The sequence below is a fragment of the Halichoeres trimaculatus genome, unplaced genomic scaffold (genome assembly GCF_033239565.1).
Source record: "Halichoeres trimaculatus isolate MK-OKI-2021-1 unplaced genomic scaffold, fHalTri1.1 fHalTri1_scaffold_14, whole genome shotgun sequence".
Classification (NCBI taxonomy): Eukaryota; Metazoa; Chordata; class Actinopteri; order Labriformes; family Labridae; genus Halichoeres; species Halichoeres trimaculatus.
This window is the reverse complement of record NW_027437192.1, coordinates 6,323,316-6,346,140: the sequence shown is the minus strand read 5'-3', so window position 1 is coordinate 6,346,140 and position 22,825 is coordinate 6,323,316. Positions and strand designations below refer to the sequence as shown.

At 41.1% G+C, this 22,825-nt stretch overlaps 1 protein-coding gene across 1 annotated transcript in view; it reads left to right on the top strand.

Moving 5' to 3' along the window:
• Positions 1 to 16,882, top strand: part of macf1a (microtubule actin crosslinking factor 1a) — a 313,188-nt gene extending 296,306 nt beyond the window's left edge. The window contains exons 91-107 of the mRNA XM_074686117.1: positions 87 to 246; positions 336 to 530; positions 621 to 893; positions 1,052 to 1,240; positions 2,621 to 2,732; positions 2,848 to 3,005; positions 3,105 to 3,267; positions 3,368 to 3,522; positions 3,608 to 3,682; positions 5,712 to 5,729; positions 6,451 to 6,568; positions 8,444 to 8,506; positions 8,989 to 9,021; positions 11,291 to 11,508; positions 12,299 to 12,421; positions 13,440 to 13,548; positions 14,636 to 16,882. Of these exons, the coding sequence (XP_074542218.1) occupies positions 87 to 246; positions 336 to 530; positions 621 to 893; positions 1,052 to 1,240; positions 2,621 to 2,732; positions 2,848 to 3,005; positions 3,105 to 3,267; positions 3,368 to 3,522; positions 3,608 to 3,682; positions 5,712 to 5,729; positions 6,451 to 6,568; positions 8,444 to 8,506; positions 8,989 to 9,021; positions 11,291 to 11,508; positions 12,299 to 12,421; positions 13,440 to 13,548; positions 14,636 to 14,883 (2,410 nt within the window). The 3' untranslated portion in view covers positions 14,884 to 16,882. The remainder of the gene's footprint in view (positions 1 to 86; positions 247 to 335; positions 531 to 620; positions 894 to 1,051; positions 1,241 to 2,620; positions 2,733 to 2,847; positions 3,006 to 3,104; positions 3,268 to 3,367; positions 3,523 to 3,607; positions 3,683 to 5,711; positions 5,730 to 6,450; positions 6,569 to 8,443; positions 8,507 to 8,988; positions 9,022 to 11,290; positions 11,509 to 12,298; positions 12,422 to 13,439; positions 13,549 to 14,635) is intronic.
• The last annotated feature ends 5,943 nt before the right edge of the window (positions 16,883 to 22,825 follow it).

Below are 22,825 nucleotides of genomic sequence, written 5' to 3'. Positions count from 1 at the left end.
AAACAACGACACCTGAGAAACAAGAGCTCCCACGACTCGAACCAGGATTATTGACGCCTGTCTTCTCTGTCTTCTCTCTGTCACAGACAGCACAAGCTGGAAGAGGCTCTGCTGTTCTCAGGTCAGTTTGCAGAGGCTCTCCAGGCTCTAGTAGACTGGTTGTACCGGGTAGAGCCCCAGCTGGCTGAAGACCAGCCCGTCCATGGAGATCTGGATCTGGTGTCAAACCTCATGGACTCACACAAGGTTTGAACACAACTGTTCTCATGAAATTAGAAGAATAAGAGGATAAATGTTTGTATAAATGTCTTAATATCTGATGTTTGACACCTCAGGCTTTTCAAAAAGAGCTCGGGAAAAGGACCAGCAGTGTCCAGGCTCTGAAACGCTCAGCCCGGGACCTGATGGATACTGGCCGCGACGACACAGCGTGGGTCAAAGTTCAACTTCAGGAGCTGAGTAACCGCTGGGACACAGTGTGCGCCCTGTCCGTCACAAAGCAAACCCGCCTCCAGCAGGCCCTGAAGCAGGTCAGACCTGAACCCTTTTCCTCTAACCTTGATACCAAACAATGATGGTGACTTTATTAAAGACCTGAACGTCTCTCATTGCCCCACCAGGCCGAGGAGTTTCGTACATCTGTGCAGGTGATCCTGGAGTGGCTCTCTGAGGCCGAGCAGACTCTTCGTTTCCGGGGCGTCCTGCCCGAAGAGGCCGAGACCTTACAGGCGCTGCTGCACACGCATCGAGACTTCATGGGCACCGTGGAGGAGAAGAGGGCAGATGTGAACAAGGCTGCTGGGATGGGAGAGGGAATCCTAACTGTTTGTCACCCTGACTCCATCACCACCATCAAACACTGGATCACCATCATCAGGGCTCGCTTTGAGGAGGTGAGGAGGAGTTAGCGGTGGTTTTCTTTCATTACTCTGGATTTCAGAATCTTTCAACTTTTTTTTTCAACATTTGACATTTAAGGGTTTTTTAATTATCCATTGCCTGCCTTTTAATCTGGAAACATACCTACATTAATCAATAATTTGTTCTCCAGGTGTTGACATGGGCCAAACAACACGAGCAGCGCCTGGAGACAGCGCTGACTGAAGTTCTGAACAACGCCAACCTCCTGGAGGAGCTGCTGTCGTGGCTGCAGTGGGCTGAGACCACGCTGATCCAGAGAGACACAGAGCCGCTTCCTCAGGACATCCCTCAGCTGAAAAACCTCATCACAGAACACCAGGTGGGTTCAAACCAGCGGTGGCACCAGCTTTGCTTTGTCACTTTTACCTTCTTACTCCAGCCTTTGAGTTCTACTTTAACCCCCTAAATGTGCTCAAAAACTCACCAAAATTGGCACACACCTCACTTGCATCAAAAAAATGTATTTGATACCAAACCTGACCCTCAACATCCCATAATTTTCCCTCTAGCACCATCTAGGCACCCAAAAAAACACTAAAATGGCTATAACAGGCGGTAGGAATGTCACAGAGAGATCAAACAAATGTCAAAATGTTCATCTCATTGAGACGTACAATTACCCATGGGCCCGAAAGCCCTATCTTGCACAGGAAGCCGCAGTTTGCCATTCAAAATAAGACTTTTCCACATTTTTACCCTATCTAACAAAAATTATTTCCTCGGAAATCGCCTTGATAAGCGCTGACATTACAGATTTTACCCTGCTGTACAAAAGTTCTTATGGAAGTTGACGTTTCGAGTTCTCACAGTCGATAAACCCCAGAGGAAGCCCTTTCAGCTCCTTCCATTAGAATGAATAGGAGTATGACCTCTAGCTCCATGCAAGCTGCAGCATTTAGGCCTCTACACAAAAAAGTTAAAGTGGTACAGCTTTAAAGGTGACATGGATGGATTCCTGGCAAAATTTTCTACAAAAATATCATATTTTTACTGACATTTGGCTACAATTGTGGCATCTGTGAGGAGTTGTTTACAAAACTTTTGTAAATTTCACTTCTCACAGAGGAGCACTGATGATGTCACACACTGATTAGAAGTTCCGTGCAGCTGGTCATGTGACTCAGCAGAGGGAAACAATACATGATATCAACTGTGACACCTCTAAGAGGGTCAGAAAGGGATGAAACCTTGACAGTGGAGGTGAAACCGGCAGGGGACCGGCAAGAGTTTGAGGACCTGTCCAACACTACTTGCAGCTTTTATTATCTCTGGTTTGTCAAGAAACAGCAACATATAGATAAACATGACACAGCATAATGATAGGCTGATAACTGATTTATATGGGCCATAACAGAAAATAACAACAGTGACATCTAGTGGTCAAATCAGCAACTACAACATATTTTAGTATACTGTGATCTAACACAGAGAGCATGCTGCGGACACGAAACAGCTGGTAAAAAATAGATACAAGATTTAAGATGCAACTGATGCTGGAACCATCGCAGCTGGTGCAACCCCTAAAACCTTATTAGAGCGTAGACTTCATCCTAAATTAGAAAGTTCATTCAAACTAGGCTACGTTTGAGCTCACGCATAGCTGGTGCAACCCAAAGCAGATGTTTGTGGATCACTGAACATATTTTTGGTTAGCACTGTCCATTTATTCTCAAACTTCCTGTATGGGTTTGTCGCTCAGATGTTTATGGAGGAGATGACGAGGAAGCAGCCAGATGTCGACAAAGTGACAAAGACCTACAAAAGGAAACCAGCAGAGGCCTCGAGCAGCCTGGCTGAGAGGAGAGGAGCCCGTAAGTCACAGATGTTATCTCACACTTTTTGCTAACATACAGATATTAAAGAGAGAAAACTTACAAAGTGTTAGAAGAGTTGGAAGAAGGATTTGTCTTTTTGCACCCTTTTCAGGCAAACACCAGCAACAGCAGCAGCAGCAGCAGGCAGCCATGCAGGTCACAGGAGGAAACCCACGACTCAACCAGCTCTGTGCCCGATGGCAGCAGGTTTGGCTGCTGGCTCTGGATCGCCAGCGAAAACTTAACGATGGGCTGGACAGACTGGAAGAGGTACCTTTGATTCGTTCACAGATGAAGTCCTAATCAGTTTTTACTGACTTGAGTAGGTGATGATAACTTTAAATTCGCTTCTAAATTTTCTACTTGTAGCTCAAAGAGTTTGCCAACTTTGACTTTGACGTGTGGAGGAAAAAGTACATGCGCTGGATGAACCACAAGAAGTCCCGTGTCATGGACTTCTTCAGACGCATCGACAAAGACCAGGATGGGAAGATCACCCGGCAGGAGTTCATTGACGGCATCCTGGCGTCAAGTGGGTCTAGTTTTTAGTCGCTCATTAATTTTTCCTGCAGGTGGTGACTCATCATGAAGACAGAGAAAGGTAAATTAACTCCTGTTGTTGGTCTGTGCAGAGTTCCCAACCAGTAAGCTGGAGATGACAGCCGTGGCGGACATCTTTGACCGAGACGGAGACGGTTACATCGACTACTACGAGTTTGTTGCTGCTTTGCACCCGAACAAGGATGCCTACAGACCCACCACTGATGCTGACAAGATAGAGGATGAGGTAAATATTAAAACTTAGAGGAAACTGGTGATGGGGCCACCTGCTGTGAGGCTTCTAACTGACAAACTGTTTTATTGTTGTGCAGGTGACGCGGCAGGTGGCTCAGTGTAAATGTGCTAAGAGGTTCCAGGTGGAGCAGATAGGGGAGAACAAATACCGGGTGAGTCCAGCTCAATCATTCCTTCAGATTCACAGATAATATGAAAGATTAAAGTGTTAAAATGTACACATAATATCCAACTTTTTTGTCAGTTTTGCACTTTGGTTAATTTTCTTTAGGAAGCTTCTTGTTACTAAATGTGTGATTGGTAGAAATCTATACAAACCAAATACAAGCTTCCTGTGTTTGATGTTTTTCTCCTTGAATTTTGATGTAAAAGTTATTTTAAAGTTTCAAACAGTGTCTGATTTAGCTCTGTATGATTTAATTTTTAATTTTTAACCCTCATGTGTCATAAACTCATCCAACAGACACCATTTAACTTCTAATCCTAACACCACAGCTTTCACTCTCAGTGTCCACATCACATTTTTAGCTCATGATGCATTCATACGTGTGTTAACTGTGTCACCATCATACTGATGTATAATGTCAATAACACCTCACAGCCCTGCAGGATTGTCAGATGAATCTACTTTGTCATCACCCAAACATTAATAAGACGCTGTAAATATGGATGCATAGAAACACGCCAGACTGCTGGGTGGGAAGTTAAGTGGCAACTGCAAGTAAAATTGACAGAATTGCGAGGGATTCAGAGAGAATCTGAGTGGAGCCAGGTGACAAAAATAATAATATTTTTTTTCTTTCAGGAGTCTAAAAACTTCTTAAATCTACCCCACAAGAACATTAGCTGTCAATCATTGTTAAACATGATACAGAACCTTGTTTTTAACCTCTTATAACAAATGAAAACGAAACTTTTTAGAAAATAGCGGACTTGAATATGCGACAGCCAAATGATATCTTCAAATCACCACAACAATCAGCCGTGAGAAGCATTTCTGCGAGGTGTATTAATTTTTTAAAGTTTGACGACAGCCCATCTGGAATGACTGGAGAGCCAGATTTTTTTACCTACACTGCAGCCAGCCACCAGGGGGAGCAGTTTTTGTGGCGCTCTCACGCCGAGCCGAGCAAGATGACGTCCATTTTTTTACAGTCTATGAAGTAACCGTGGTTACGCCCACTGAGTGGCAGCGCTGGCTTAAATATTGTCTAAACTCTCAAACAAAATCAAAAAATGGGGAAGAGCTGTTGCGTGATTGGCTGAATGAACATGTTTGAAAGCAATCAGAGCGATCTTTTGACAGGCTACTGAAAGACAAAGAGAAGAGAAATTTATTAACTAATTTTCTTTGGTAGCTTTAGCAAATCAATGTCAAGTCCAGCTGTCCTTAATTTCATTTCTCGTTTTTTTATGTGAGGTTTGTTTTGCCACTCAGTCCGACTGAAAGTGGGAAGTGATGGAAACACATTCCCTCTGTTGTTTTTCTTCAAGATTTAGTGAATAAAATTTTCCATGGCTTTGCTTTGGGACTAAAAGTAGTGATAAGAGCATAAGATATTCTGAAGCATGGGTGCACAAATTTCCCTACTTTTTGCGCTGAGTTTATATTTAAGCTTGGTAAAAGAGATGCTGTTGTCATTCAAATGAAATCCCCTTTAAACCCAGTCTTTAATGGCTTCAGCCCTTTAGTTTGCAGTTTGTTTTGATCAACTCCCAGCAGTCTGTGTGCATATGCAACATTTTATAGCGTTCACTTTTCAGTTGCACTCACTGGATCTCCATCACAGCCTCTCTTGCAGCATGTGTGTTCACTCCATCATTATCCACACAATGATGATGATGATGATGATATCCAGTGTCTGAATACAGGACACTGTGGAAACATGCTTTTCATGTTTGTTTGTGCTTCACTTTTTTCACTCTCACTGTCTTCACCTCCATCTCTCTGTCATCAGCAGTTTGAAAAAGCTCTGTCAAAGCATCCACAGCCTCTTTACGCTTACACAACTATTTCTGAACTACAATAACAGTTTTTTACTTTTTATTAGCAGCCTCTTAGAGGATATAGTTCTCAGACAAACATTAGAGATCCTCTGTTGTTAGTACATGTTGTTTCACTCCTGCTCTTTTTCTTTCTCCTTGTGTTCCTGTGCTCCGTGTCTGCTGGATTTATTGTAGTTCTTCCTCGGAAACCAGGTAAAGTGACCGTTGCTGGATGTGTGGATGTGTGAAATCTGCTTCCTGCTCTCCACCGATGGAGTGCTTTCTGTCCTTTTCACATGAAAAGTCTCCTTTTCTTGATCTGACTCTGTGTTTAAAATAGACTTTGTGTAAAAGGAGCTCAGAAAATGAAGTACTCCATGGTGGTTTTGCAACGTGAAGCAGGTTTCACCCTCCACTTCTGACTTGTTTGGTGTTGAGAGTGACAAATTGCACATTGTGGAGCTGGCGGTGGCGACATGGCTGAAGTGGTATTTAGTGGTTTTGTGATGTATAGTGTGCTTTGAACTGAATCTGGAGAGCAAATCAAGCTGCCTGGATAGAGATCCAACAATTTATTTCTCCTCTAGTGTTGCTTTGAGATCTGCTTTGCTGGGTGGTTGAAACATTTCCTAAAAACTGAATGAAGACTTTATAATTCAGTGATTTTTCTTAAATAAAGGTGGCTGGGGTTGAACTGGGCTGAAATCAGCAGATTGAACCTTTAGTTCTGTCACTGCATGTTATTTTTCTGTTAATGCATGAAGTAGAACGGATCATCTGTCCAGATTTGAGCTGCTGTGTGTGATGCTGTGAATCATCAGTCAATGAAGTTACTCCTCTAACTGACCTCTGTCACCTCCACTCTGTCCTCTTACTCCCTTTTCTCCTTGTTTCTCTCTTCTTTTTCTCCTCCGTGCCTTTTTTCTTCCCTCAGTTTGGAGACTCTCAGCAGCTGCGTCTGGTGAGGATTCTGCGGAGCACGGTGATGGTGAGAGTCGGAGGTGGTTGGATGGCTCTGGACGAGTTCCTGGTCAAAAATGATCCATGCAGAGGTGAGTGGACATGGATTCCCAAGCACACGGTCAAACCTTCTTTCTCCTCCTCCTCTGTCTTATTTTCCTTTCAAATTTGATAACAAAGTCTGACTGACAATGTTGTTTTTTCCTTCATAACTGAGATTTTTCTTTAGTGTTTTGGGTACAAAGTTAAGCTGGAAATTTACAGTGGTTGTTTTTAATGACCAGCACAAGTAAACTAAACCTGAAACAAAAAGATTGGCACTTTCTAAGCAGTAACTTTTTTAATCAACACCACTTGTCATATTCAAGAAAAGATACAAGGAGTATCACTTTGTCCACAGGGGGCGCCAGAATCAACACAATTTGATAGTTCACATACACTTTAAATCCATTTAATAGAATCATTGTGATCTTTCAGCTGCAACCAGGTGTCAGTTTAAAGTTTTGAGAAATTATTATTGCGGAGTGCAAATAACTGCACTTCCTTCACTGTCCACCAGAGGCTGCTACAAAAGCCAAGAGATATGTTTACATCCTGTTTCGAAAACAAGTTTTACGCTGTTTAGGCTACTAGTTTTGCTATGTAGTGTGTAGTCTGACTGTTCTGTTGGGTCTGTTTTGTAGTTTGCTAATCTGGTTTCCAGTTTCGGAAATTGGAGCTACAGGTGATGGATTTTGCCTTTGGGTAGATATTGGCATCATTTTTGATTTTTAATCTTACACCAAAAATTAAATCGTTTACTTGAAATAAATCTGGGTGGGATTATTATTTTTACAGTTGATGGAAAAACCACTTCTTTATAATCCATGTAGGGTTTAAAAAAAGGGAATTAGTGGTTTCAGCCTCTTAAAACTGGAAGTTACAAGATTTAAATGTGTTTTTTTCGCATTACTTCTATCTCTCAGACTGTTTAATGTTAGTGTTGTTGTATTGTAGTTTTAATACTGACTCAGTCCAGTAGATGGCGGTAGTTCACCAAAGCCTGACACCTGCATCGACAACAGTTTGCTAGGTAGACTGGTCTGTTGTATACTTTAAGACTAACAGTAGTGTGTAATTACTCATAATTAGGGGGGTCTGTTTTTATTGACAGGTTGCTAGTTTCTCTCTAAGCTAAGTTATCCTCATGCTTCATAACATCTCACTGACACTGAGTTGTTTTCAATATATTAATCATTATTTCTCTATATAAATTATTCTCTCAGCTATTACACCTTTTGTCCAATATTTTATGTTATTTCAACACAAACACTCGTATTTCTTAGTAAAAGACCTGTAAATATTCAAACCGTACATGTATGTAATGAAGTAGTTGACTCTCTACGAGGCTAAAGAAGCAGAAGTCTAAAAATGTATTGTATGTTTGATGAGACGGTTGTAAATTCTGCAGCTTTTTAGAAGAAAGATATCAGTTAAGGATGTTTTTGTATCTGTTTGGCTCCAGCGCTGATGTAAACACACCCTGAAACTCCTCTTTAAATAAGAAAACACTCCTCCAAAGGTTCCTTCACAACTTTACGACACCAGGCATCAGTGAGTGACAGCACAGAGACCCCTGCAGTGAGGAAACTGACTGCAGTTTGTCAAAGTGTCTGTCAGAGGTGAAGCAGTGAAGCAGTGAAACGCTGCCTCACGGATGTATCCCCCCTCCTGCGCTGTCTGGTCGTGGTTCCTCCTTCCATCTCCTCTCCTTTCCAAACTCTCTCTGTTCTTCCTGTCAGTCCTCAAGGAGCTCATCATCTTCTCATCACATTTTATTTCCGGCAGATTCTGTCTTTCCACGTACTCTGTCCTATTTAATTTTCTTCCACTCTTTTAAATTAAACAGTAGTATTGCATGATGCATGACCCTCAGTTCTCTCCCTCTTTCTCTCTTCTTCCCTCCCCTCCTTCTTCTCTTTCCCCAGTGCAACACCCAGGACTTAAGATTCTCCGCTCCGATTCCAGTAGCTCCATCTCATCTCGTATAGGTTGGACTTCTCCTCTCTCCTAACTGCCTGTCTTTTTTTTCTCCGCCCCGCCTGTTTCTTTTTTCTCCTCTTCCTGGACTCTTTCTTCCAGATTGTTTTGGTTGGTTTGGTCTTGTTGCTGTGCCTTGCTGACTGTGAACACCTGACTAACGTTATGTGTCCCCCACTGTTCTCCCCTCCTTGACCCCGGCTGTAGCCCTAATGTCCTGACCTGCTGTTATCTTTAACACGTTATGGGGGTCTCTGAGAGTCCAGACCCTGATTTGTCAGCTGTGTTTGTTAACAATGTGTGTATTTGTGTTTGTGTGTGTGTGTGGAGAGTCGTGGAGTCATTTTTGGCTCTCAAAGCTGTACAGAGGTGTGTTTATGAGTGAGTTAAGTCTGTAAACTGTGATATGTTTGTGTGTGATATGTGTGTGTGTGAGACTCCTCATTCCACCACAAGCATGCTGTTATTTCACACTGTCTCTTGTGTCTCTTAGTGACAGTCACTCCTGGCTATTTCTGCTGCCGAGGTATCTACACTTCCTCTCTCTGCTCCTCTGTCACTCCATCTCTTTCACTCTCCATCCTCCCATTTATCCATCCATCCATCCGTGCGTCCAGCTGTCAGTCTCCATCTTTAACCACAGCTCTTTTCTGTGTATCTTTAAACAGATATATATGTGTGCGAGTGTGTGTGTGGAAATGTTTCTAACTGCTCTGATTGATGTCAGTCTTGTCAATGTGCCACATGTTTGCGTCATGCTTCCCTCACTCACAACAAAGCAGGATTTGGCCAACCCCTGGTCTCAGTATTTGACGTTTCTCTATTTTTAAAGTCTAAATTATTACTCAGAGATAGCTGATTTATCACAGGTGAGCAAGGGTTCAGTTGAAAAAGCTTAATGATGTTTAAAACTTCAGGAAAGTTTGTTGTTTCTTCTCAAATCTACTTTTCAAAGCATTAATGTAAAGAGACAGTGAGTGTATAAGACCTGGGCGTGGCCAGCCTGGGTTTCTAATAATGCTAGCTTTCCACGCAGCTCCTTTAAATGTGATGGCTGGTTGGTGGGAGACACAATTACAGGGTGCACCTGGCTGGCTGGCATTGAGGGGGACGTAATTGCAGGGTGCACCCGTTTAATTGACTGGCCTTGCTGTCCAGTTGCCGGGGACGATGGCTGTGAGGCCACGAGTCGCACTGCTGCTACAGCAAGCTGCAGCACACTCCCCTCTCTTCTGTTTTCTTTATTTATTATTTACTTTTACATTCTTCTTTTGATTTCGTTTCTCTTCCCAATTCTGTTCCCATCTTGTCCCCTTTCTTTTTCAACCATCCTCTTTTTTCTTCCTCCCTCTCTGCCCCTCTCTTTCTGCGGCTGGCTTCTCCAGGCTTGATGTTGTCTGCTGGGGCTGCTGCACTACTTTCTGTCTAAGAATGCCGCTGAGTGTCTTTTGAAGACGGGAGAAACCCTGACTCTGGGTTCTCTCCTACTAAGCATAAACCAGGCATGACCCCAACCCATATTTATACACGTACTGTGTATACACAGCAGGGCTGAGACGCACCTCCTCAGCTAGAAGTGAAAGTGAATTCACTGGGAGAGCTCACTGAAACTGGAGAGAAGAGAGGCTGTGCTTTTGGTCCCTCAACCCCTCAGATGTTCTTCAAAGCAGATACGCAATGGAAGTGCGTCACTCGGTGAAACGGGAAATTTCACAGAGGTGGAGACACATGCCAGTTTCAAACGGGACAGCTCGACATTTTGGGAGATCAGTAACGAAGTCAAGATAAGTTCATGAAACTAAGCTAGCATATGTGATTCAGCAGAATTCAAACCGTTAAATAAGGGATAATGTACGGTTAGCGGGTAGTTACGGGATATAGAGCCCCAAAAAGGACGAGACACCGACACGAAGTTTGTTACCCGGTCATTTAAACGATGTACCTTCCAAACGTTTTAGCTATTGTTTACCGTTATCACGCGAAGCTACACGAAGCTAACGTATTTACTTCTTATGTGTGTTTTGTAAACTGGCAGAAGCTGTGAACATCTTGATCTCTTTTCCGCGGATTGATATGACATTATGTGATCAGTCTGCCTCATAGAAAGTTCATAACGGTCGTTGTTTCGACCAATCAGAGTTAAGCATCTTACGCACCCGGAAGCTCAGTAATAAAGCCGGGTGAATATAATAATGATCGTAACGGCAGCGACATGTATCCATCGCTGTGTGATGTTTAAGTTATTTAGGATTCTAAATAATAAAAATATGTTTTAATAACCTTTAATAAAATAGAAACCTGAACTTTGGCACTCTGCTTGTTAGTGATCTTTAGTTACTGATACACAGATCTCTCAAAATGTTGGGTATTTCCTTAGAGATACTAATGCTACTCTGCTAGCAGCTTTTTGGCATCCAATTGTAGAACATGTGGATGGGTTGATTGATGAATTTGTCTATAGTGAAGATAATGTGTCTCCATTACTCGTCAACTTTCGCTGCGTATCAGATTTTGTCTTACTTCTACACTCAAACCAAACGCACTCATCCACCTCTCCTTTAAAAACGACTCAACCAAAGTGCACTTACAGCTTCCTGACCCCCTGAACCCCTCCCCTGCAAACACCCGCTCTGCTCACATGCACTTTCAAACGAGACCCGCACGGACTTTGAAGTTTGCAGCCAAGGAAGCACCGACTCTCTCCCTCACTCTGCTCGCTGCCTCTGCCGCCCCCTTCTCAATCAGACGACAGCAAACTAAATCATCTGTTCCCTTTTCTTTATGTTTCCCTACAGCTCGAGGCCGGACCAACCTGGAGCTGAGAGAGAAGTTCATCCTCCCTGAGGGAGCGTCTCAGGGTCTGGCTGCGTTCCGCTCCCGAGGTCGACGCTCCAAACCGGGTTCCCGCAACGCCTCACCCACCAGGTCCTCATCCTCAGCCTCCCACAGCGGTGCTTCACTACCCTCCGCTCCATCGGCCCCTGCTACACCCACAGCCTCTGCATCATCCAGGGTAAGAGCTGAGGTCAGGTTTTAGAGACGTGACACAGGAACTTAATATTTTTAAGTTTATTTTAGAGATTTCCTTTTCTGACATCAACTAATTAAATACAGTTAGTTTCACAACAGTAAATAGAAAAGTCCAGTTTTAAAGCACTTCAGCATAAGAACACAAAAACCTGCACATGTCCTCTGTCTTTGGATCACACCTCATCGTTCTCAGTAAACCAGACCTCATGTAGTCCTGAGTGTTGTAGTCCTCATCTGACGTTAGTGATGTTTCTTTATTTGTCTGCCCTGTTTGTCGTCTGATTACCGAGTGAATCATGACTCTCAGCGTTGATTTAAGATCATGTGTGCGAGAGCTGACCAAAGAAGTGTGTATGAATGTTTGTATATTTTCTGTTACTTTATACTTACATTGTTTAGTTGTTGTCATCCTCCTGTTGTTGTTGTCAAAAATCACCACATCCTTAACCGTGAAATTTTATTTTTTGTTCTTGTTTCTTTGTTTTGTCTTCCATCTTTTGGCCTCTTCCCCCTCGCCCCTGCTCTTCAAACCCCGCTAACCTGGCTTCAAATTGTCCCTCCTGCATTGTCGGGTTTTCTGTTAATTAAAAAAAATCTGCTCTGACACAAAAATACACGGCGCTGCACCCCTCGCTATCCTACCACTCCTCCCCTTTCCTTCATGACTCCCTCCCTACTCCATTTGCTTCTCTCTTTTTCGCTGCTTTGCTCTCCTTCTCCTCCATCCTTCCTTCCTCCAACCCTTCCTCGCTTCCTTCCCTTCCTCCCTTCAGTCCTCCCTCACTCACTCGCGCGACTATGCCAAGCCCTGGCTGGCTCACAGTAAAACTCCGACGCCAACCAAGTGCCACTGCTGCCCAGATCTCGGTTACAGCCACAACACTCCTGGGCACGAGGTAACACACTCACCCCACCCACCCAACCCCACCCTCACCCAACCACCTGTCCCTGTCCCACCTGAGCCCCACCTCCCTGATCCTGCTAAAGCACTAACGCACACCTGGTGGTCACACACACTCACACACACAGAGATTTACTCCAGCTGATCTCATGTCAGAGCTTTGAAACAGAGTTTCAGAGGTTTTTCTTGCTGCTTTAAAGATGAAGTCATCTCTTAAAGGTTCAAACATCGTCCTTTCTTTATTTCAAACATGATCATGCAGCTGTGGAGCTGACACCTGAAAGATATAACTTTATAAGACTAAGTTGATCTTCTTAACATGTTTTAATGAATGCATATTTAAGTGTCACAAAGTTTCTTTGCAAAATCTTTACAAGTCAAATTCAAAGCGGAGATCAAAAAAATGATGCTAAGTCAGATTTATGTTTCTGTTTTTTAATTATATTTACTGTTGGTTTGAAGTTAATACTAAATCAACCCTATTTTCATTTTTTCCTGTTTTTTAATTATTCATTTTTTATTCATTGATGTTATTTTTGAATTACGTGAGCAAAACTTTTTTTAATTAGAAAGAAATGTAACCTTATGAAATCAACCTACTAAGAAACCAACTGGAGTTAATTTGCTGATTGTTTTGTTTAGCAGGTAGATTTTAATGTGCTTGTTTTAGTTAGTTCAACTTTTTAGTTATTGAGAAAATACTCAGTAATGTTAAAAAAGTAGTCACAGGTTGTTGAGTGTTTGCTCTGTGTAGTTTTTCTCAACCAAACTGATAGAAACCCTCTGAGTGTAAAAGTGACCTTCATCATTTCTGTGTTTAGTTTTCATTTGTCATTAGAAATTTGTTTGATAGTCTGTTTTTGTCCCTGTGTGTGTGTTTACTGTGCTGGTTGTTGTTCAGTTATAATATGACTGTGTGTGGTTACAAAAACAGTTGTGTGTTTAATGTGACACGCTTCAGTAGCTGGAGTCAGTTATCCTGAGTAGCTGACGGTTCCTGTTTGCTCCTGCAGGGGGCAGCGTCGGGATCCAAACTAAAGAGGCCGACGTTCCACTCGAGTCGGGGGTCTCTGACCGGAGAAAACGGTGGAACGCCACACGGCAGCAAACCATCGAGAACAGGTGAGTCAGCTGTCACAGTTTTCTTTGGAAAAGATATTTTTCATCAGATATAAACGGAGATCAAAGAACAGCTTTCCACATTTTTTAGCTGATTCTTTCTATTTTCTGACATGATGGTAGCACAAAATGAGAAGCGAGGATATTAACACTGATCAAATTTAATTGTCATCTCCGGTGTATTTCAGTGATTGAAACCTACTATGGTGAACTTTAACACATCTGTTAAAAGTTTTAAGCGCAATACAATAAGGAATTTTTTGAGTGTGACAGTTTTTGGCACCTGATTGCACTTGATACAATGTGAGATTCACAAAAATCAAAGAGACTAAACATCGACACTCAAGATTAGTCACCTGATACTTGTGTCGTCAAGCTTTCATAAATATTTGGTAAAAACATGATTAATAATTTCTCAGAGAAATTTTAGACTCTAATTTCAGCCTCAAAATGGACGCCCCACTTTTCAACAAAGCAAAGAAACATTTTTTTTATAACTTTATTTTTCTATATTGAGAACATTGACATCATAAAGCATTCCTTACAAGAATTGTAAACCTGACACCCACCCCTTTCACATGGCATCCCCATAACACTTTGACAATGGTACTCCTGTATCAAACGGGGACCCACACACACACAAAAAGAAACAAAAAAAATAAAATGAAATACAAAGACACGGACAAAGAGAGAGAAAAGAAAAGAAATGACCCAAAACCAGTTTGAGTTGATCATAGAAAATAGAGAATAGACAATACTTTATTTATCCCCCTGGGGAAATTCAGGAGTCACCGCAGCATTTAAGAAAACAAAAGTAAGAAAGAGTATAGAAAATGCAAAAAGGTCCATGAGAAATTAGATGACGACATCCCGTGATGATCCACTCCAAATACAAAGATTACGAAAAAGAAACAAAGAAAATTACAAGAAACGGACAAAGACGAGAGAGCTGCTGCAACAGGCAGCTACTTGGGCAGCGCCTAGCAACGGAATGACATCATTATGATCATAGCACCTACATGCTAGCAAAGAAACATTTTGTGTTCTACTTTTCTATTCACCTCTTCCTCCTCGTCTGTCTGCTTTACAGACCCAAAGCGAGGGGGCTCCACAGCCAGCGGTCCCACCAGCAGAGCCGGCAGCCGGGCGGGCAGCAGAGCCAGCAGCAGACGTGGCAGTGATGCCTCAGACGCATCTGAGCTCCAGGACGCCCGCTCTGTCTGCTCTGACACCTCAGACACCCCGCGACGCCCCGGCAGTGGAGCCAAACCCTCCAAGATCCCCACCATCTCCAAAAAAGCCCCCAGCCCAAAGACCCCGGGGGCTTCAAAGAAATAAGATCAGCCACAGAGAAACAGGAGATGCACCACGACCGCTCCTCTTCAGAGAGAGCGGTTCCTTCTGTCACACCAGCTCTTCAAAGTGCAGTCCATCCACAGGGCTCGGGTAGAAATGTGCACTATGACCGACAACAGCCGACTGACTGACAGAGGAAAGGAGGAGGAGGATACGATGAGTGAATCTCCCTCTCACTCTTTCCTCGGTTTCTTAAACAGACTGAAAACATGACAGGAGCTAAGTTCTGGTCTGAGGGGTCAGAAAGCAACTCTTCCCCTTTAAGAAGCGACCCCAGTTTGCCTTCCAGCCTCCTGATTTGTCTTTTAAAGTTCCCCACCAGCGTGGAACCAAAAACCCAGACTGACTTGACGTGATGCTGCCTTACTTTGTGTTACACTCTTCTGTCCTGATCACACAGAGCAACAGAGAAAGTCCTTAAACCTCTTTGTACCACACTGACACAAAAACACATTTTAACACAGGGGCGGGTTAGGGAGTTGGAGACCGCCAACACCACAACTACGAGAACTTCAAAAAGCTCAAATGATATTCAGGAAAAAAAGAAGCGAGAGAACTTTTTTGGGCCTCGAGGAAGAGTCTCAAAAGAAAATATGCAACGACTGCCATGTCGCTTCCTCTGGACTGGTTGGCGAGAGAAAGTGTCACCTCAGCAAATCTTCAGAGGCAGAAACCACGTTTGGAAACGTCGGGAGGCGGAGAAAAAAAAGCGCTGTGCAACCCAAACACACACATACCGGCTGACCTCAGACGCAGAGGATCGGTGGTGGTGACGGTGGTGCTGCAGCTGAGGACAAACTCTCACACACTCAAACACCGCAGAGCAGACTCCTCCCGACCGCTGGAACGTTAAGATCAGCCTGGTGTGTGTGTGTTTGAGTGTGTGTGTTTGCATTTCAGTAAAAAGGCGGAGTGGTTTTGTCACGTTACAATCCAACTTCAAAAATCACAAACCGACAATAGAAAAGACTATTTTCACGGTGACACCCACAACTAACAGCACAGTACTGACAATAACCGACATGTGTAACCTAACCTGATGTTCAACAACCAGCATGCACTAACTGTCTCTTCCTCTGCAGTTCCACCTTAGCGTCTACACAGACACACTCTCACACACACAAAGGGGAGTGTACGATGTGTGTCCATGTTACAGGAAACAAAAGAGGTCATTGACTTGAGTCACTGTATGCAAAAATTTTAATTTGCGAATGTCCTTTTGTTTCTCTTCTCGTTGTTCTCTGGTTAATTTATAATCCAGTTGTATTTTGTTAACTAGCTTGAAAGGAAAATCTATTTATTTTTCAGTTTCATTGCATATCACCATCAGCCGAGAGTGATTTAGTATTATGATTAAAGACATTGTGACTTTTTTTGTACCAAGGAAATGTCCGCTCTGCTCTCTGACATTATTTGTGCGTAAACTTTGTTTCTGCTTCATGTAACATTACTCACTAGGTCGCTGATTCTAGCGACAGCCTTGTTTCTTCATTTTTCTCTTTTGCTAATGACTACAATTCCCAGACCATGACCAAAGGGGTTTGCCCTTCATGTGTAGAGAGAACTACAAATATGAATGACAGGAGACCAGGCCGAGCGGACCAATGAGAGCGGGTTTTTTCCTCCCTCATGTCCCTCCCAGGTGTCTCTTCTTCTAGGCTTTTTTTTTTTTTTTTTTCAAATGTCCCGTCGTTGATGGGGCCGAGTCGTCTGTGTGTTATCTCCGTGTAAGAGATGAAGTTTATGGAGAAACTAATGAAATTACAGTAAGACAGAAGACATCTTAAGGTGATTTTTATTTATTTATTGTCTCTCTGAGGGGAGGGGAATTCGTCCTCCGCCTTTTGATGCTGTGCTACTCTCAGTGTGATGATGAAAACATGGAGGGAGCGAGGAGTGTTACTAGGAGTCAATTGTGTAAAACAAAAAACTAAAATTATAAACAATTTTTTGTTCTGTTTTTGTATTAAAATATGCTTGCAGTAAATCTGCCTCGTCTTTGACTCGTCTTGTTACAGCTTTTTACTCAAGTGTGACAGTCTGTGTTTGCACTTTTAACGTGCTTAAATTCTCCAAATTGACCAGCCACTGTGGAAGAGGAATCTTTAGGGTTTTCAAACACATCAAGCTGTTTTTATGCCCTGACTTTGGCTCATCCTGTGAGGTTTATTTTGTTTTTAACTTGTTTTATGGACAGGAGTTTGACTGATGGTGTGCAGATATGGCCTGGTGGTTTGAATCGTGCCCGGTGAGGTTAGGCCTTAAGCGAGTGGCCCAGTTTGAATCCAGCCTGTGGCCTCTTTCCCACATGACACTCCCACATCTCACCCTGTCTCCTGCTCTTTCCACTGTCCTTTTCTTTTTGATTTAGGGCAAAAAAAAAAGAGCTAAAAGCAATATTCAAAAAAAGAGAAAAATGGCTGATTAGTGACTACAATATTAATCAGATGTGTTATTATTTAAATATCTTGAAAGAATGACAAATAATGTACTGACTTTGACTCGTCACCCAGCCTATCCCAGCTGCAGGGTCCAGCCCAGACAGGTCTGCTGTTTATCACAGAGCTCACACACAGACACAAACCATTCATGGACTGTGGGAGGAAGTTGGAGGGAACCCACAGATGCATGGGTAAAAAATGTAAATTTTGAACTAGAAACCTTCTTATTTTGAGGTGACAGCCCTACCACTACACCACCATGCAGCACTTGCTGGTTATAATTTATACAAATGTAACAGCTCTTATTTTTCAGCTTTCTTTGTCCTCTTTTCAATGTTTAGCGGATGACATTTGTATGTCATAGAGCAGGGGTCTGCAACCTACAGCTCTTTGACTACTTTGTAATGGCCCTTTTTGAAAATCTAATTTTTTTAAAAAGTTTTTGTGAATTTCTAAATTAAAAAAAAAAAATCTTAGAAATCAGATTTGTTTTTAGGTTTTATTTTTTTGTTATTTATTTTTATAATAGATATTTTGCATTTATTTATTTATTTTTTGAAATAGTTGCAGATTTATCAAACTTTAAAATTTTTGCAGGTTTTGCTTTTTTTTTAATTCCATTGTTCTGAACATTTTTGCAAACTTTTTTTATTTTACAATTTTTTAAAACATGTTTTCCATTTTTTTTTTTAAACTTAGAAAATTTTTGAAATTCAAATTTATTTATTTATTTTTTTACATTTTTTCAATTTATTAAAAACAAAAAACTAAGACACGACATGTACAATTTCATAAATTCAAAAACCTCCTAGTTTAGATAAGTATTCAATAGTTTTAAACTATGTATAGAATTTTAAACACCTTAAAGTCTTTACTGTGAAGAAAAAGTAAATTTTGTGGCTTTGGAGTAAAAAGTAAAGGTTGCAGACCCCTGTCACAGAGTGAGAAAACACTTTGAAACCCTTCTTTACTGTGTAGATCACAGCCTGCATGACTTTTTTTTAGGTTATTTTTTTTCCTCTTCAGTCAAAAATAAGTGGGGAAAGAAATCAAAAAACAAAACTTATCATTTGAAGAGCTGCAGTTCCATCTCCAATTCAGCAGGTGGCAAGAAGCTGGAGACCTCTGTAACTCACCCAAATGGCAGCAAGGAGGAAGCAGATAATTGAAAATTTGCTGCATCTGGAACTGTAAAGTTCAAAGGTAAATTAATCTTAATTTCCAGTAATTATAATGGTGATAATGCTGTCTGCCTTATTTGAGAAGAAAGAAATGTTTAATTGGATGATGTTCTTCTGAAAGGTTATCGACTTGACCAATAATTCTTCAGTCATAACAACAAAATAAACCGTTACTTTCAATAGATGGAGAAAAGAAGAAGTTTAGGCAAAGTTTTTTGTGTCAATTGGCTAAACTTTGATGTAACTGTGTGTCTTCTTATATGCCTACATTTTCCAATCCGACAGCCCACCACAGACTCTGAGGAAGTGACCGGATATGTCTTGGTAATTATCTTGTCAAAGATAAGGACACACCCGCCTGGATCTTCCCTTCTATGGACAGAGAGGAGGTAAACACAGGGGTGTGATGGTGATGGTTGAAAGCCTGTCTTATTGTGGAATAAGTCAAAGTCTCTCCACTTCTCTCAGTGCTTCTGTAAAAATCACACATTAAGGTCTGTCTCAGTTGTGTGTCTGAGGGGGAGAATTGGAAAAATAACTTTGTCCTGTTTACTTGGTGGTTTTACCGGAGATGATGAAGCTAGTCCTCCCTCTGCAGCTGTGTGTACACACTCACACACATCTTATTTTCTGTCCACTCTCAATCCATCCTCCGGTCTGTCCTGCAGTCCATCTGTCATCCCTGACTTCTCCTCTGATGACAGTCTTCGCTCCGTTCCACCACTTGTCTCCCAGGAATGTCATTTTTCATTCAACTGGGTTTTATGGTTTTTAGGGCACTCAGTCTTCTTTCAATCCCTCTTTTTTTGCCACTCCTCCTACATTCACTCCCTCTTTGTTCTCTCCCCTCTTCTCCTGTATCTTTCTTCTCTCCTCACCACTATCTCTCCAGACAAAACCTCCCTGAGTCACAGATGTGTGGAGGAGAACAAAAACAAAAATGGGCAAAGCGTTAATTCCTGGCATTTTGGACTCGCCCTTTCAGTCAGGACGAAATGAAGTGTGGTCAGTTTGGTTTGGTCAGTGTTATTCATGCCTTTCAAAGTCACCACAAGTACCGGGCCGCTTTGAAGGAAAGAGTACACAAACACAAGCTGGCACAGGGCTGAACCCCACTACTATATTTGAGTCATTTCTTCCCTCTGGACTTTTGGGTTTGAACACACACACAAGAAGTGAATGTGTTTGCATTAGGTTTGCTGTGGGGAAAACTCAGAGAACTGATGAACGGCTCAACAGGAAAAGGGATTAAACAGTTTAACCCAACACCTGCCACTTCAGAGCAGAAGTGTGAGAAGTTGTTGTTTGGTGTCAGTATGATGGCAGACTCTCTTAGGATTTTAAATTTGTGGTTTGTTGGCTCCAAACCACAGCTATGGGAGAAATGTTTCAGGGTTTTCTTTTGCTTGGACTTTGCAAAATGGAAAAAGAAACATTACATGAATAAAATCATAACTGTGTGAAAAATTGTGTTGTATTTATAAGTCCCTTTCACATAAAGCTTAATTTAAAACCATTCATTTGGTGCAAAGAGAAAATGGAGCTCTAAAAACTTTAGCAATATGCAAGAAACTTACTTTAAACACAATTGTCATCTTTAAGCGGGTGACTGAAAATCAGTTAAGGAACCAATAATGTTTCTTTTAATGATGTGTTATTTGTTTATTGCTTACTAGCTTAAAACTTTAAATTCATAAATTTCTTAGCTATTTAACTAACTAAATGCTCCAGTCTCATACTATCATCTCTAAATAATGCTACAAAAGTTAGCCGCATACGTCAAAACTGGCTGACGCTTAAAGAGTTAGCAGTATGATGCTAGTATGTGATCTTAGCTAATAGCTTGCTGAGACATACATGTCTAAAAAAATGTTAGTACAATGTTTCCGGACTTCATGTTTGGCTTCAAATTTATTGTGATTAACTTAAGGATAAATGTCGGTAGTGTACAACTGTTTTGCTATCCCGTTAGCACGTCAGCAAAAAATTAAACTGCCTTAGCAACAACTTTCAAAACGGCCTTACCGTAGTACACAGAAGCTGTTTTATTTAAGTAAAATATCTAGAAAATAGCATGTTTGTCTTTTCAATTTGTGTAAGACAAGTTAGCTTCAGGTGGATAGCTAGCTTGTTGATCAGTGCATCAAGAAGCTAACTAGTGCTAAGTCCCTCAAGCTAGCAATAAACCTTAAAAATACAAAGCTTAATAACTTCTGTTGACTAAAAAAGTGAAATTCTACCTTATTTAGTCAACTTATAGTTAGATAATAAAGATATAGGTCAGTTTTTTATTACAGAATGGGGGTTAAATTGCAACATAGCCTACAATAATTGTAATTTCCATTCTCGATTTATGAAACGTTTGCACTAACGGTATGGGAAGTTACCCGGATGTGCGCCACATTGGCGGTAAACGAAACGAACGCAAACACTGAACGGACGGATAGATAGAAGTGCGCAGTTAAGCATGATTTTAAGATGTCTGATCTGCTAACACATGTAGCAAAACACTCGGAGCAGACTAAAAACTTATCGAGAAGGACTCAGCCAGCAAGAAAGGGAGCGATTATGAAAAACAGCGCCTAATACGCGGAACAGACCATACGAGGAGTTAGCATCTTTATCATCATCATCGACCCAAATGTATGAAAACAAAGATGTTTAAGTAATACTCTACAGATTTTTCTTTTTCTAATTTGTGACTTTAAGATGCTATGGAGCGAAAACATGACCTACCGGACAGGAAATGCTGTGAGGAGACTCAAATGTTGAGTTGAGTGACAGATTATTGCCTTGGAAACCCTGGTAGAGTTTAGCTAGCCACAACACGTCCTCTGACAGTTGTTTGCACTCCTCACCCCGATCTGCGATCATTTTTGGTAGTAAAAAGTGTATAAATTGTCTTTTTTTCGGTCCAACTGAGTAGTGGAGCAAAAAACGCGGCAGTAAATTCCCGTTTTGTGCGACTATAATCCTTTATACCTGCTAACTCAATTCCGTTATGCTGCGAGAGCTCGAGTTGATGACGTCAAGTGAAAAAGTTCAGGTGAGTCAATCAGACTTTGTAAAGTACATGGGTACAACAACAAGTGTTGTACACAAACAAAAGTTAATAGTACTAGAAAAAAATTGAATCAGAACCTTGAGCATGACTTACCTTTATTTTCAAACTACAAAACATGGCAGACATTATTATGAATATATCTAAATGAGAAACACTGTTTATCAGAGAAATATGGATGATGGATTTGCTCATAGATGAGGTAAATTAACAAATAAGATGAACACAAATAGATAACCTGCTAAAATCAACTAGACTAAAATGAAATTAGGATTGTGAGTCATCAAAAAAGATTCAAACTTAATTAAAAAAAAAACGTATTATTCAAACAGGGTGTCAGTGGGGTCTTCAAAAGTATTAAAAGTTGATAAATCAATTTTGGGAAAATTAAGGGCCTTAAAAAGTATTAAAAAGTCTTAATTGTGGTTTTATGAGGTATTAAGTTTCATAGGTATTCAAGCTTTGACCCAAAAAATATCCATGAATATTCATTTTCCTCCTTGCAACTGTCCCCTGATTGGGACGTTAAACATTCAGCCGATTAAGTTCTACAATAGAATAGAATAGAAAAGAATAGAGTTACTTTATTGATCCCAAACTGGAAAATTGTTGTGTTAACAGCAGAAATCGATGGAGTCAGTAGAAAAATACAAAAAGAAAAAAGAATAGAATAAAAATAATACATGAAGACTCTAGTTACAATAAAATACAACAATAAGGATTGTGAGCGGCATAAACACCAGCTATAAATTAACGTCATTTCTAGTTTCATAAAGAGAAATTAAATACAACATTAGAGCAAATCACACATTCTCCGGCACATGTCCTAAATTTTAAAAATGATTAAATAATTTCTCATTTTCTTCAGCAAGTTGGCCTTGAATAACTGCTGTTTCTTGTTGTGGGAGTGTCGATAAACCTGCCTTTAGTTTCATTTGTTCTTTCAAGCTTTATTCCTTCTCAGCTTACATCATTTCTGTAAAAATGTAAACTACAACTGTTAAAAAGTGGATTCCAACAACAACTGAAAGTTGTGATAAAGTCTTTAAACTTTTTTAAAGGTTTTTGAAAAAGTCTGAAAAAGGTATTGAAATCAACCTCAGGATTTTAGCCTATACCCGGTTAAAGTTATATGAGAAGAGATGGAATAAATCTTTAAAAAAGTAAGAATTAAAAGCTTTTAAGAACATGCAGCCTTCTCATCAGTTTCATTTTGTCCATTTAGAAAAATCACACTAACT